Here is a 13,255-nt window from a genome sequence, read left to right as displayed (position 1 = left end):
ATGATATCACGTCACACCTCTACTGATAGTTTGCATCATAGAGCTGCAAAAAAAAGGTCACCTGTCTGTCAGTGTTGTCAAAAGTGCTTTGCACAACAGGGGTGGCCAGAGGGGTGGCCAAGCTTCAATCAGGGGTGATACTGGCCACCCATGGCCACCACGTATCTATACCCCTGTTTTCCACCCTCATTCTGACCATCTGTTAGAAATGCACAGTTTTGACGCTGCTTCTTCTTTAAGACTTCACAGTAAATGCCCACTGTTATGATTGGCTCTCTGCTCTTGAATACCTGCCTCTCTACTTGCCTCTCTACTTGCCATCTCACTGCTTACCACTAGTGGGCAGGCTACGGAAGTTATTAGGTAAAACAGGCATGATGTGTTGCTGTGGAGGCAGTCCAATGCAAATGTCTACCACATTACAAAGCGAAGGAAGTAGAGAACAAGTTGTTTTGGCAGCTTGGCCTCAACAAATGTTCTTTTTGCATTGAGGAGAAAGTTTTGAGATCTTAAACATACAGTATGTTTTTATAGTAAAATCAGCTCTCATATGTCAAATAAACGAGGACAATTTGATTCCTCATGTCATGACCCCTTACAGTCATTTCAAAATTGTGTCTATGAGATAAGCACAAAATAATTTACATGGGATGTTCTATGAATATAGACTTTTTGAAATGAGGGCCTGTCAATTAAAGAATCATGTTAGAAGCTAACTGATATTGATCATGATAAGTTTTGTGAATGTTGAATATCCAATTTAGTTTGTACACATTTTATGACCTATTGATTTCTCTAAAGCCTGCCAGAGAATACTTCACATGATTTTGACAAAACATCATTAACAGCAATTCTCTGTGGCAGCAAAAGAATACATGAAGCATTAATCACACACCTAAGTTTCATCTTTATTGTGTTGTTGTAGTGCTAAAATGCTTCCTGTCCTTGTTGGTAAGTTAAAAACAGAAAAAGAACTGGCAAACACATACATTTATTCCAACCAAAATCACTTGAACACACATCACATCGTAATTACAATTTCCTAAATCGTAAGCAGGTTCTTCTCAGGATTACTTGAAGGCAGCATGTGTTCATTTGCTTTTTCATAGCGAATACACTTACATTGTTTTTACAGACCATTGCTAAGACGCTGGACCGTATAGCTCCTGCATTCTCCTTAAACAGCTGCAACTATATGGTGGAGAAGTCTCGGGCGTCCACAGCACGAGTGGTCGTCTGGAGGGAGATTGGTGTTCTTAGAAGCTACACGATGGAAAGCACCTACAACGGCTGCAATCAAGGCATCTACAAGGTTAGCTATATGCTAGCATTCATTGTTTAGCTGATAGGCTAGTGTTTCAATTTTGTTTTTTACTAATAATAAATTTTTTCTTTGCTTTAGTTTGAAGTTTTGATAAAACTTTGATACAAGCTGAAAAACCCACCAACTTACTTCAAACTTACTTCTCTGTCTGCTTGTATGGATGTATCACATCATGAGAAAGTGTTCCACTGATGTTCAAATGTACTTTGGATTGAATACAATTTTCCATCTGAAACGGCTAAACATTAAATGAAACAAATAACAATAAAATGCAGATAAATCTCTTCATTAATCAAAATATTTTTGAATGTAACTGTATTCTAATTACCAATTATTTATATTGTAACTGTAGTGGAATACAGTTACTTATATTTTGTATTTTAAATACGTAATCCCATTACAAGTGTTCTGTTACTCCCCAACACTGTCTGTAACACATCTCAGAAACATGAAAAACCAACACTCCTGGAAACAAGCAATTTGATTAAAAAATATGACTTTCTATAGCTTGGATTTATTTTAAAATTTCACAACGTAGTCTCGCTGTCCACATATACATTTATACATTTATACATTTATTAATTTGTATAGAAAACTTAGAAAAGAGGAATACATTATAAGCTAATCATCTTAAGGAGACAGTGGTACAAAAAGTGCCACATTACAAAGTTTCACTAGCATCAGAATAGTAATATTCAAGACATATTAAAGTGCAATTTTTTAATATGTTTTTTAGTCACTGGTTAAGTGCTCATGGAAAAGATGTGTTTTTAGCCATTTTTTGAAGACAGAAAGTGAGTCATCTTCACAGATGGAGTTGGGAAGGTCATTCCACCAACGTGGTACGATGAAACATTTTATTGTTGTGTTGGTACAACAATGCGCCTTTCCTTAGTTGACCACAGGATTCTGGTGGGAACGTAGCTCTGCAGACACGCTGCTGCATTCTGGATCAATTGCACATGAAGGGAGGCCTGCAATGAGAGCGTTACAGTAGTCCAGTCTAGTTATGACAAGTGACTGAACAAGAAGTTGTGTGGCATGTTCAGAGAGGAAGGGTCTCTTCTTCCTGATAATGTAGAGTATAAATCTACATGATCGTGCTGTCTCAGAGATATGGTCTGTGAAATTTAGTTGGTTATTGATGGTTACCCCTAGATTTCTGACCATTTTGGAAGGCGTTACTATAGTTGAACCCAGCTGCATGGTGATGTTATGTTCAACAGCAGGGTTGGCTGGAAAGACGAGGAGCTCAGTCTTGGATGGGTTAAGTTGCAGGTGGTGTTCCTTCAACCAGGCCAAGATGTCAAACAGTCAGAGATGAGGACATAAATTGTTATTAAAACTATTTACTCTAGAATTTTTATTTATTTATATATTTGCTTGGTTATTAGGTGCTACTAGTTACAAATAAAAAAGGGAAATGTAAATCACACACAGCAGTTACACGGGTGTCTCAGGAGGTTAAGCTGTTTTATCAGTATATAGTAGTTTGTAGTTTTGATGAAAATGCGAGCAAATTCACTGCAAGAACACTTGGATTCAGATCTAACTTAAATCTGACCTTCTTTATGTGTCTTGATACTCTTCATCTGGTCTTCTCACCGCTTCCCTCTAATGATGCTGTCCAAAAAACCATCCCTGGTTTTCCCAGCTATTCATTATCTCCTTACCTTCTCCCCCTTCTATAAGTTTAATAATGATTCATTAATCTGCTTATTTAGCCACATGTGGTATCCGGATTATAGTCTACATACCTGTATATTACCTTCCCTGAGAATTAACATGAAAAAAGATTTTTTCAGTGTTAAAACACTTTCTCCTATCAAAGCTTAATGTGCAAACACAATAGTAACCAAGCCATTCATAGGTTGAGTCCCCCCAAATGTAAACACTGTGGCTCTGTGGTGTTATCAGCAACACTGACTCAACCAATGTCGAGAGCTTGGGGCGGTACTACCAGTTTTACCGACCAATGATATTTCAATTTGGTACATACAAGTTACATTTGGTGCTGCTAAAGACACAGACTAAAATATTTAATTTAAATTAAGTTACACTTTTATGCTGCATGCCTGGTTTGGTACTCAACAGTCAAATAATTGTGTTATACACACCAAACCTTGGCAATACCCCTAAACCTATTATTAAACTTACTACAAAGTAACATTAGCAATACTGATGGATGGTATTTTGTGGAAGAAGAGTGATTATAATGCAGTGACATTTGGAAACTTTCTGGGAGGTCTGGCAGCCCTTTAATAAAGGACAGGGTGCTGAATTATTCTTGACCATAGACTGCACCCTTAAAGGTTCTGTAAGTAAGAAAAATGTTTTTGAAAAGTGCTAATGGTTGAGGAATAAGGTCTGATATGAGAATGTCAGCTCTTGAGGGAGATGTTTTATAACGTTTTAGCAAGTCCTTATTCGCTGTCAGAGTGAGTCTTGTAACTCAAATAAAACAGGGACAGGATCTGTGCCAGCACAGAGATGGACATTAGGTGAGAACGGCCCTATCCTTGTTCAATAAGACAGGAAATGAGAACCTGATTGGCTAACAAGTGCAGAATATCTAAAGCCCATTGATTTTCATTGTTGGAAGTCTCAAGGTCAAAGAGTCCATTTTGAACTAGGGTTGGGTGGAATGAGCTTGGTTTGAATCATTTTAAATAATGGTAACTGTGTATATGTATATGTATATGTATATATATATATATATATATATATATATATATATATATATATATATATATATATGGTAAATGGTCTGCACTTATAAAGCACTTTTTTAACCTTAGCTGGTTTTCAAAGTGCTTTACACTGTGACTCATTCACCCATTCCCATGCAAGGCTCTAGCCTGCCAGTGAGAGAAAACTTGGGGTTCATTGTATTGCTCAAGGACTCTTCGGCATGTGGAGTCATGTGGGCCAGGAATCGAACCGCCAACTCTGCGATTAGTGGCCAACCCGCTCTACCACCTGAGTCAAAGCCGTATGTAGTACTGCCTAAACAATAATTTACAAATGAAAGGTTCTTCATCTTATTTGGTGATATTTTTTTTATTGTTTATAACTTGATGAAGGCACACCACAAAAGTCATTTGTATTTGTATAGTGCCTTTCACAACACACATCATTTCAAAGCAGCTTTACAGAAAATCATGCATTAACAGAAAATGAAACCGTAATATCTATAAAGTCTTAGTGTGATCAAAATAAAAATCATTATTCATAATAAATTAATAAGTCTGGCATCAGTTCAAACATAACTGTTTCACATTATATCATACTTAAGTTAACATAGTAACAGTAATACATTATAAATACGATTGGATGATCCACGTTTGAAGCCGTAAAATAGCCGATATGTGCACACCTGTGACCACACATACATTTTCACATTTTTTTCACCAGACACAGCAAACTAAATCACTTCCATTATAATCAACATAATTGTCCACACTTTTAGGCTCCCATCTCCAACACTGTTTGCATGGCAACCTATAGTTTTCTTCTTGGACATTTTAAATGCCATCACAGATGTTATGCAGTACAAACACCATTCATATCAAATTCATATCAAATGTGTACTTTTCCAAAAAAACTAACTAAAAGCGGTGCAATGAACATAACAGAACGCAGGTGTCTCAAAGCGCACTTTTAAAAGCTGTCCTTTTTAACCTGACATGGTGTCTAAAAACTGTGGTGCTCCTGCATGAGATGCTGAAAAAATTGCAAGACACGGCACAATGGTCAAAAACGTCCATCTAACACATTTTCATAGAAAAATATTGAAACCAGTGTTGTTGGACGCAAAAGCACGTTCAGTGTGTACAGCTCCTTAAGCAGAATCTCTATGGGTTGAAACATACCGTAATGAGCTATATACCATAATTACCATCATAGTGCACTCTTTTGGACAACTACACATGGAATTTGAAGCCAATTACTCATTTTGAATCTACGAAAGTGGCCAGTGTAAGCTGCATCCCTGTTGGGGTTTGAAGAGCGTGTCGGACAATATGCAGGAAGTATGAGCTTCTAAATGTGTATAGAGTTGGACTAATGGATCAGAAAATCATACATTTCATTACGAGCTGTGCACGCAAGTGCAGCTGGCAGGCCAGATGTTTTGGTACATGTACTTTTAGCAATGGGTGGCAGCCCGAGAGTCTCTTGATTAAAAAGTCTGTACTAATACTCACTGGCGATGTCAGGAACCTGGCAGACCGTTAGACTGTAGAGCCAACTGAAGTGGGCCCTCACACAGTCCTATAATGTGAGTTAGAGTATAGTGGGAAAGTAAAAAATGAGAGAGAAAGGTGGAGAGAAAGAGGGGATGGATTAAAACACTCCCTCTGTTTACAGCTAATTCATGCCAATTAGCACCCTAGACGAGCTATGGGATTCGGGAGAGGAGAGATGCGGAATTACATTCTCTGTCAGTGAATCACAGACAGGGTCATTTGGAGTAACACTGCCTCTGAACTGGCATTGCTGCCTACTGCAGTGCCTGATCAAACAGACAGCTACATGCATACCATCAAAGAGACGTTGCATTAAATGCAACCTCTTTCAGTTGTTGAATTTCCTTTTATATCAGGCTAACCTTTTTTTGTCTCTAATACAGTGTTTAATTTTCAAAATTATTGCGACCAAGCATCCCTACTTTTCTTGACCAACCACTAGACCCTGCAAGTATGATTCAGATTGTCGCTGCACTGTTTTCTGGTCCCGCTCTCCATAAGAAGCAATATAAGAACTACCAAAATTAGTGATCCAGATGGAGAAGAACCACTCTTTTAAGTGAATCAGTTCAGGCACAACTTTTTTGTTGGCTGGCATAACAACTCAAAGTAGATAATGGTATCAATGTAACTATCCTTGGGCCATCGTTTCATGTCCTCTACCCACTCCGTAAATTTTGAAGGTTGTGGCATTGTAAAAAGATGGTCATAATAACTATGTTATATACTGGCATTATTGAGCCACAGGTGTTTACAAATTTAATACACCAGACATTACATTATCTACTGAGAATGATGCAAGTGAAAGCACTGGAGACCAGAAAACAAAAACAGGCTTCCGGTCAAAATTAAGGAACACTGCATTCAGAAATAAAGGTAGTGATCAGAGAAAGGTGCCTGGCATTGCTCCTGCCAGGTTACTCAGCCTTACAAGCGCCATATGGTTAGGATAAGGGATGGAGGTAGGGTTAGGGCATCTGCTGCCTGCCAGGAACAAATCCTGGCACCTTTGTAAAATGGGTGAAAAAGGTGGATTCAGTATGATCTGGCAGCTGTCTGCGACTTACAGTATACTGACACCTAGTGGCACGAATGCAACATCAAGCAAATGCAAATATTTTCAGGTACAGATGCAATTATAGAAATGTGCCATTCAGTCAGCCACAATTAAAGGAATAGTTCACCCAAAAAATTTGATTCTGTCATAATTTACTCTCCTTAATGTTGTTTCAAACCTGTATAACAAAAGGAGATGCTTTATTGAATATCGCAGTCCAACATTTAATACAATGGCAGTTGAAAGTGCCTTAATTTACAGCTTATTATAGGACCCAAAAGTATCATAAAAGTACTCTATGTGATTTGTGCATCATATTCCAAGTCCTCTGAAGACAATCTGAAATTACATCAATTTCAGGGAACATCTTGAAGTCCGTTGGATGTTCATGAGCGCTATGTGTGAAACACGTTCACAATTGATTGTATGTTCACGCGAGTACTTGTGAGGTTTAGTGCTAAGAAAATGCAAGTTCTCATGTGAACACGTTTTTGTTTTGTTTTTGTTCAAATGCATTATTTACAACTGTAAAGTGACTTCAAGGAGAAAGGTCCTCCATTCCACTCACATCTAACTAACCAATAATGCATTTTTATTGTGTATTATTTTCCTTATCGATTATTATTGAGTTTGTTGTTGCAGTCTTAATTTTAAGCATGGGAGAATCTGCACATTTTATATAAAGGTGTAGCCTATTCCAAGGTTGAGAACCTCTATTTATACACATACAGTGAGTTGCTGATTTGATGGACAAGAAAGCGATGTTACTTTGCCAAAGCACTCGGTTCTTAAAATACCCTGCGGTTGTGTTGTTTTTTGAAAACAGTGTGGGAACTCTTCAAGCCCTTCTGCCACATTTTTCTCTCTTGTTTTTTTTTTTTTTTTTTTTGGAGCATGAGATGTGCGACTAAAAATTAAGTGAAACTTATACATTTTCCCAGATTGCCAGTGACACAGGTAGGACCTTTCTAGCTGTTTCCCACTCAAGGCAGAGGTGTCTTTGCCAAACGAAGGATAATTTTCAAAAGGAATCTCATTTACATCTCAAAGACAGCACCTTTAATCACCTTAGCTTTGCAATTTCAGTCTGGAGAATGACTGCCTACTTTCCTTCGCACATCTTTTCTCTTCTGAACTTAATCAAGTTTTGTCGTTTTTTTTGTGAGGAAACACATGGATTAAGATAAACGACAGGCTTGATGAAATTGGCACAAAGTGTGTTAATGAAGTATGCTGAGTGCTACATTCTGATTAGGTTCAATTTAGTCACAGCTGTGATAGACACCTTTGTCTCAGAATAAAACTGTGGAGCAAAGTTAAAATTGTTGTCTGAGAGTTTTAAAATGAGTTTGGAACATTTTCACTGGATCATTTATCTCTTCATCTTAAAATCAACACATAAGGGGCCGTAAGCACAGTCTGATTCTATGTCAGATGTTTTGATTTGGTAGTTTGAAGGTTAGATTTTAAAGAGAAGCTTTAGTTCTGCAAGTTTTTTGTTTTTTGCTTTGATTTTCAGAATAGGCATTGCATTTCATTTTATAAAATAAAGAATATAATGCACTTTTATGGCTGTTTGGATATTAGAAGCTTGTTTCGGTTAGCCTCTCTAAATTGTTCAGCATCCATATACTGTAGTTAAGCAAGTATAAAAATAAACAAATGCTATATTAAAACAAAATTTGTACATTTCAATTCTGATAAAAATGTGGGTGGTGCTTGCCAATGCAGAATTCTCTACAACATTGCCAGGTTGCTTACTGTGCTTGCCACAGCATTGCTATGCAGTTGCTAGGGTGTTCTGGGTCATTGCTATGCAGTTGCTAGGGTGTTCAGGGTCGTTGTTTTCTGTCCCAAGTCAAAAGAACCCAACCCCAAGTCTCTATAATATTCTTAGTCCTAGATATTGCTTGGATCCTTCCTTCAAAGCAAGTCTATGGAATTTCTTTACCTGTTTTATCTTCCGCTAGGATAAAATCTGAAGTTCAACAGCGTAGAAATTAAATAAAGGTTGCGGAATGAGTAATGTACCCAGGTTTAATGCTTAGGGTTAGGTGTTTAGAAACAACATGTTTGAGCAACAGTAATGCCGATGCTCACATTCGAACAATGTGAATTTGTGATTGACTGCGACAAGCCCAATCAGGATGATAATTGGATCAAATTTGGATATGCTCTTTTATGGAAGCCACTAAGTGGCATTTTCTAGAGAATGATAGATCTGATAATTGTATTTCAGTACCTTAAGTGGAGTTATTACCCATCTGATTTCCAGATATGTAATTGGATTTCTCTTTCTAAAAAAAGGGGGGAAAATACCGGTACATAAATAAATGATGGTTCCTGCCATTTTGAAGAACACATGCTGGAGACAGTAATTTGATGTTTGCAAATTTATTAGAGCAACTCTCATAATATGTGATTAATTTCAAAAGGTGGCTGTCAATCATGACCATTGCAATATTTCGCAAGGCACAGCAAACAGAGGAAATGGACTATGCTGAGTTTGCAGGTCTGAAAGTCAGATGAGAACTGCCATTTAACTGCAAGCAAAAGAAGAGTCAGTAAAAGTTAATTAAGTGGTTGCACCATCATGAAAAATGCCTTTTTAATTGATGTGTTTTGTTATGTTAGTGTTGATTGCTTTTCCAACATGATCACACGGGAGGTCAGCATGTTGTTTCCAGTAGTTCTGATACACTAGGATTGGTGACATTATCCCGACTCATGGACCTCCATCTTATCCTCATAGACATGTCTTCAATTGCTTTCCCAGTTGTGAATCTAGTTGTGACCGGGGAGTAATTGCGATCACATAATCAGTGACAACCATTTTTTATTTAACATAATGTTTTTCATACACTGTTTGTTAAGGTTAGGTATTGGTTTGGGTTGGGTTGGGTTGTAGACTTTATAAAACAGGAATTTATCATATATGCCTGTACAGCAGAAAACAACTCGTTTAACAGACATTACACCCAGAAAATGGCACTCACGCGTGACTATACGCCCAAGAACACTTAACTCTTTGGCCACACGGGGCAGTGTTCCGAATTTCGGTAAGTATACGCCGATTTTAGATGAAGAAAAGTCGAACTACTCTTTCCGATTTCACTGTGAGATCATCTTGAAATCTTCTCATCTTGAATTGGTCTATTCGACAGTAAATTTTGTCAGATAAACTACATTTTAAAAGATGATTGAACTATCAAATGTAGAAAAAGTTGAGATTACTATACTTTAAAAAGTCAATAAAGTACACTTATGTCATTTCAGTCAAAGAAATAAAAATTTTAAACAGTGAGCACATACAATGTAAAGTTTTGTTTAAAGCACTGGTTCTCAAAGTGTGGGGTGCGCACCACTATCAAATGGCTTCAGAAGAATTTATATATAAGGCACAAGAGTTAAGGACTCTTGTATGGTGCTTTTGGAACTTGGAGAGCCTATCACCATCCTCTCATCCCTCAGTCTTGTCGCTGACGAGTTGTACCTGTTGCTTTTCTCAGTGCTGGCCAGGATGGGCCAATCACAGTTGTTTATTCTTACTGGAAGTATATTAGAGTTTAAAAATGCTTTTATATATCCTACTGAGGCGGATTTACATTCATAGGTATGAATAATAATAATTCTATTATTATTATTATTATTATTATCTTTTAAAAAAATCTATTAAAATATCCAGTGTAAATGTCTCCATTGAGAGAAAAACTTTCTGCTATCTGCAGATGAATGGAGGATTCGGTTTGCGGTGTGTTCATGCCCAGGGGTTGCTCCTGCAGCAGTATCACTTTTTATGTATTTCTTTTTCCTTATGTATGGTTTGAAAATCTACAGGCATAATCATTTTTTTTTTAATAATTTTTGATATTTTTGTAATACAGAAATTATCCACAAAATAATAGAACTATGTTGGCATTGTGACAAATATTCATTCATTCAGATTATTTTTCAGTGAAGTGTAACTTTTCATTCAGTTTTCAGTAATTTTAAATAAAACGTTTTTATGTTATCTGAAGATGAAAAAATATGCTGTTAACTGTACATCACAATACTCTACAACTATTTGGTTTCTTGGTGGGACTGACACATGAACTTATGTAGAAATAAAATTCCTACTTAATAAAGAATATATTTGTATTTATTTTCAAGAATATTGAAAATTTTGGACAGATGATTTTGTACTTTAAAATAGTAGTTTAGTGAAGTTTATAATCACTGATATTTTTTAGTTTGCTGAATAATCCAACTTGAATTTTTAAGTTGGTACAACTAATTTGTCTAAAGTTGAGTAACTTCAAAAATGCTTTGTGGCTGTTTTCATTTGTTTACAGTGCAGTGATGGTGGATAGCGGACAGAAAACAATGAGTAGATGAGAAGCAAATGAAATTAGGAAATGATGCCAGACTCAAACTTAATGTTGTGTAATTCACAATTTAAGCTTAATATTGTCAATTTTATTAGATATATTTATGTTATGCTTACACAAATACTTCCAAAGGAAGCCAAAGCATGCAGTATCAACCATTGCAAATTCTGTAAAAATAGACAAGCAAACAGTGAAACATCAGCACATTTTCAAGGCCACATGTCCAATCAGATTAATGGAGACCAGGTTTAACTGTTGTATAGTAAAAAATAATAATAATAATTAAATATTTTTTATAAAGTTTATATTAAGGAACATCTGAAAAATTGGCTGAATAACAAATGAGGGATTCAGGATTCTCAAAGTTAGACCAGTAACATTGCACGGACTTTTATGCAGCTTTATATTCGGCTCGTCTTGTTCTAGTTGTGTGATATGCACTTAGATGTTCTGAATGCCTCCAGCATCTCCATCTCCATCTCAACACTCTCAAAGGTCAGGGGAAAGCTAGCACTTCAAATGGCAAACCTCTTTAAATCATTTCTGCAGATCAGGCTTTTGGAATCGGATGTCTGTTTCCATTCACTATTCACCAGCAGTTAATGTTAAATGATGGTGTCACGCAGGAATGGGAGAGGAAATGTCAGTTGCCTGGTCTACAGGAAGGGAGCATGAGTTTTAGAAGAGGATTCATTTCAGACTGATGCACACAATATTGGCACAGTCAAACAAACACACTTCAGTATAGATAGATATAACCTAGTAGGATAAGGTGAGTAGCCTGTATATTTAAAATGTATGAACCTGTTAATGAGACAAAGGAGGGTTAAGTATAATATATTTTCATATGCTTAATATTTTTATGATGGCAATATATATATATATATATATATATATATATATATATATATTTTTTTTTTTTTTTTTTTTTTTTTGCCACTTTTGCTGGGTCTGTTCAGCTTCACTACACCACTGTGATCCAAGCACCAGAATTGGCTCTTTAAAATGCCAAAAGTGCGCTCGACTGTTATATTGCTTTCCTTAATCGTTTGATCATCATTTGATCAATTACTGCTAATCTGTTAAACATTACATTTACATTTACATTTATGCATTTGGCAGACACTTTTATCCAAAGCGACTTACAGTGCACTTATTACAGGGACAATCCCCCCGGAGCAACCTGGAGTTAAGTACCTTGCTCAAGGGCCCAACAGTGGCATCTTGGTGGTGCTGGGGCTTGAACCCCTGACCTTCTGGTCAGTAACCCTGAGCCTCAACCACTGAGCCACCACTGCCCCCACTGAGCCATTACTTTCCCCTGGCGGTAATAGTGCAATGTTATTTGTAACAGGCAAATAGTGCTGACTTTTGTGAATAAGGCACTATATATAATAATGTCTTATGTACGCTTTGCGCTATATCAGCCCAGATTCTGCCTGATTAAACTTGATTGTGTGCAGTTAGTGAATAACTATTAAACACACAGGTTTTTGCGGTACAATACCATATGAAAAAGTTGTGCAATATTTTAGTGAATTCATAGTGACTATGTTTAAAACAGTATGGTGTGGAATAAGGACTAAATTCTGATTAGACACACACTTAAATACAGTATGCAAAAGTGTTGCAACAGTGAATTCGCTCCATAATGTTTTCAACTTCGTGCGACCCCACGTACACATGCGTGGACATTGTATTTTGGCTTCACTATATGCAACGCATAATTAACATTTATTTAAACTGACTGATCTCAGTTCAGGAGACTCTGTGTTGTCAGTAAACGGTTAAACTTTCGACAAAACAACATGGCGCTGACCACAGTGGAGTTTGTCTTTGGGAGAAACGGCAATAAAACTACCTCGGGGTAACAAATGTAATTACGTTTTTACATTGAAACAATTTGAGTCACAAGATTAGTCTCTTGTTTCATCCGAAATGCCTTTTTTAGTTTTTATTTGAGCGATTTATCATAAAACGCCATGCTGCTGAACACAATGTACACTAATTGTGTACTTAAGCAAATTTTTTCCTTATAGATCCTATATTTACTGTGCATCATCACATTGAGAATTAATGGGTTCATCCAAAAGCTGAAAAATGTGGCTTTTAGAGGCTTTATATGAATTAAGGATTAAAAGGTGCATATCAAAATATTCTGGAGATTACACTGGAGGTTGTGTCATTCACTAAATAAGGAGCAAGTGAGAAGCCTATATAGCTTTCCTGTGCAGTTAACTGCATTGACTCCTAAAAT

The 13,255-nt window shown here is 36.7% G+C and overlaps 1 protein-coding gene across 3 annotated transcripts in view; it reads left to right on the top strand.

The window, feature by feature from the left end:
* Positions 1-13,255, top strand: part of LOC127638267 (cytosolic carboxypeptidase 4) — a 239,678-nt gene that overhangs the window by 185,927 nt on the left and 40,496 nt on the right. For all 3 annotated transcript variants that reach the window (XM_052119726.1, XM_052119723.1, XM_052119724.1), the window contains one exon: positions 1,136-1,312. In XM_052119726.1, the coding sequence (XP_051975686.1) occupies positions 1,136-1,312 (177 nt within the window). The remainder of the gene's footprint in view (positions 1-1,135; positions 1,313-13,255) is intronic.

The sequence above is a fragment of the Xyrauchen texanus genome, chromosome 46 (assembly GCF_025860055.1).
Source record: "Xyrauchen texanus isolate HMW12.3.18 chromosome 46, RBS_HiC_50CHRs, whole genome shotgun sequence".
Classification (NCBI taxonomy): Eukaryota; Metazoa; Chordata; class Actinopteri; order Cypriniformes; family Catostomidae; genus Xyrauchen; species Xyrauchen texanus.
Note: the sequence above shows the minus strand (reverse complement) of the source record. Positions and strands in the feature narration are given on the sequence as shown.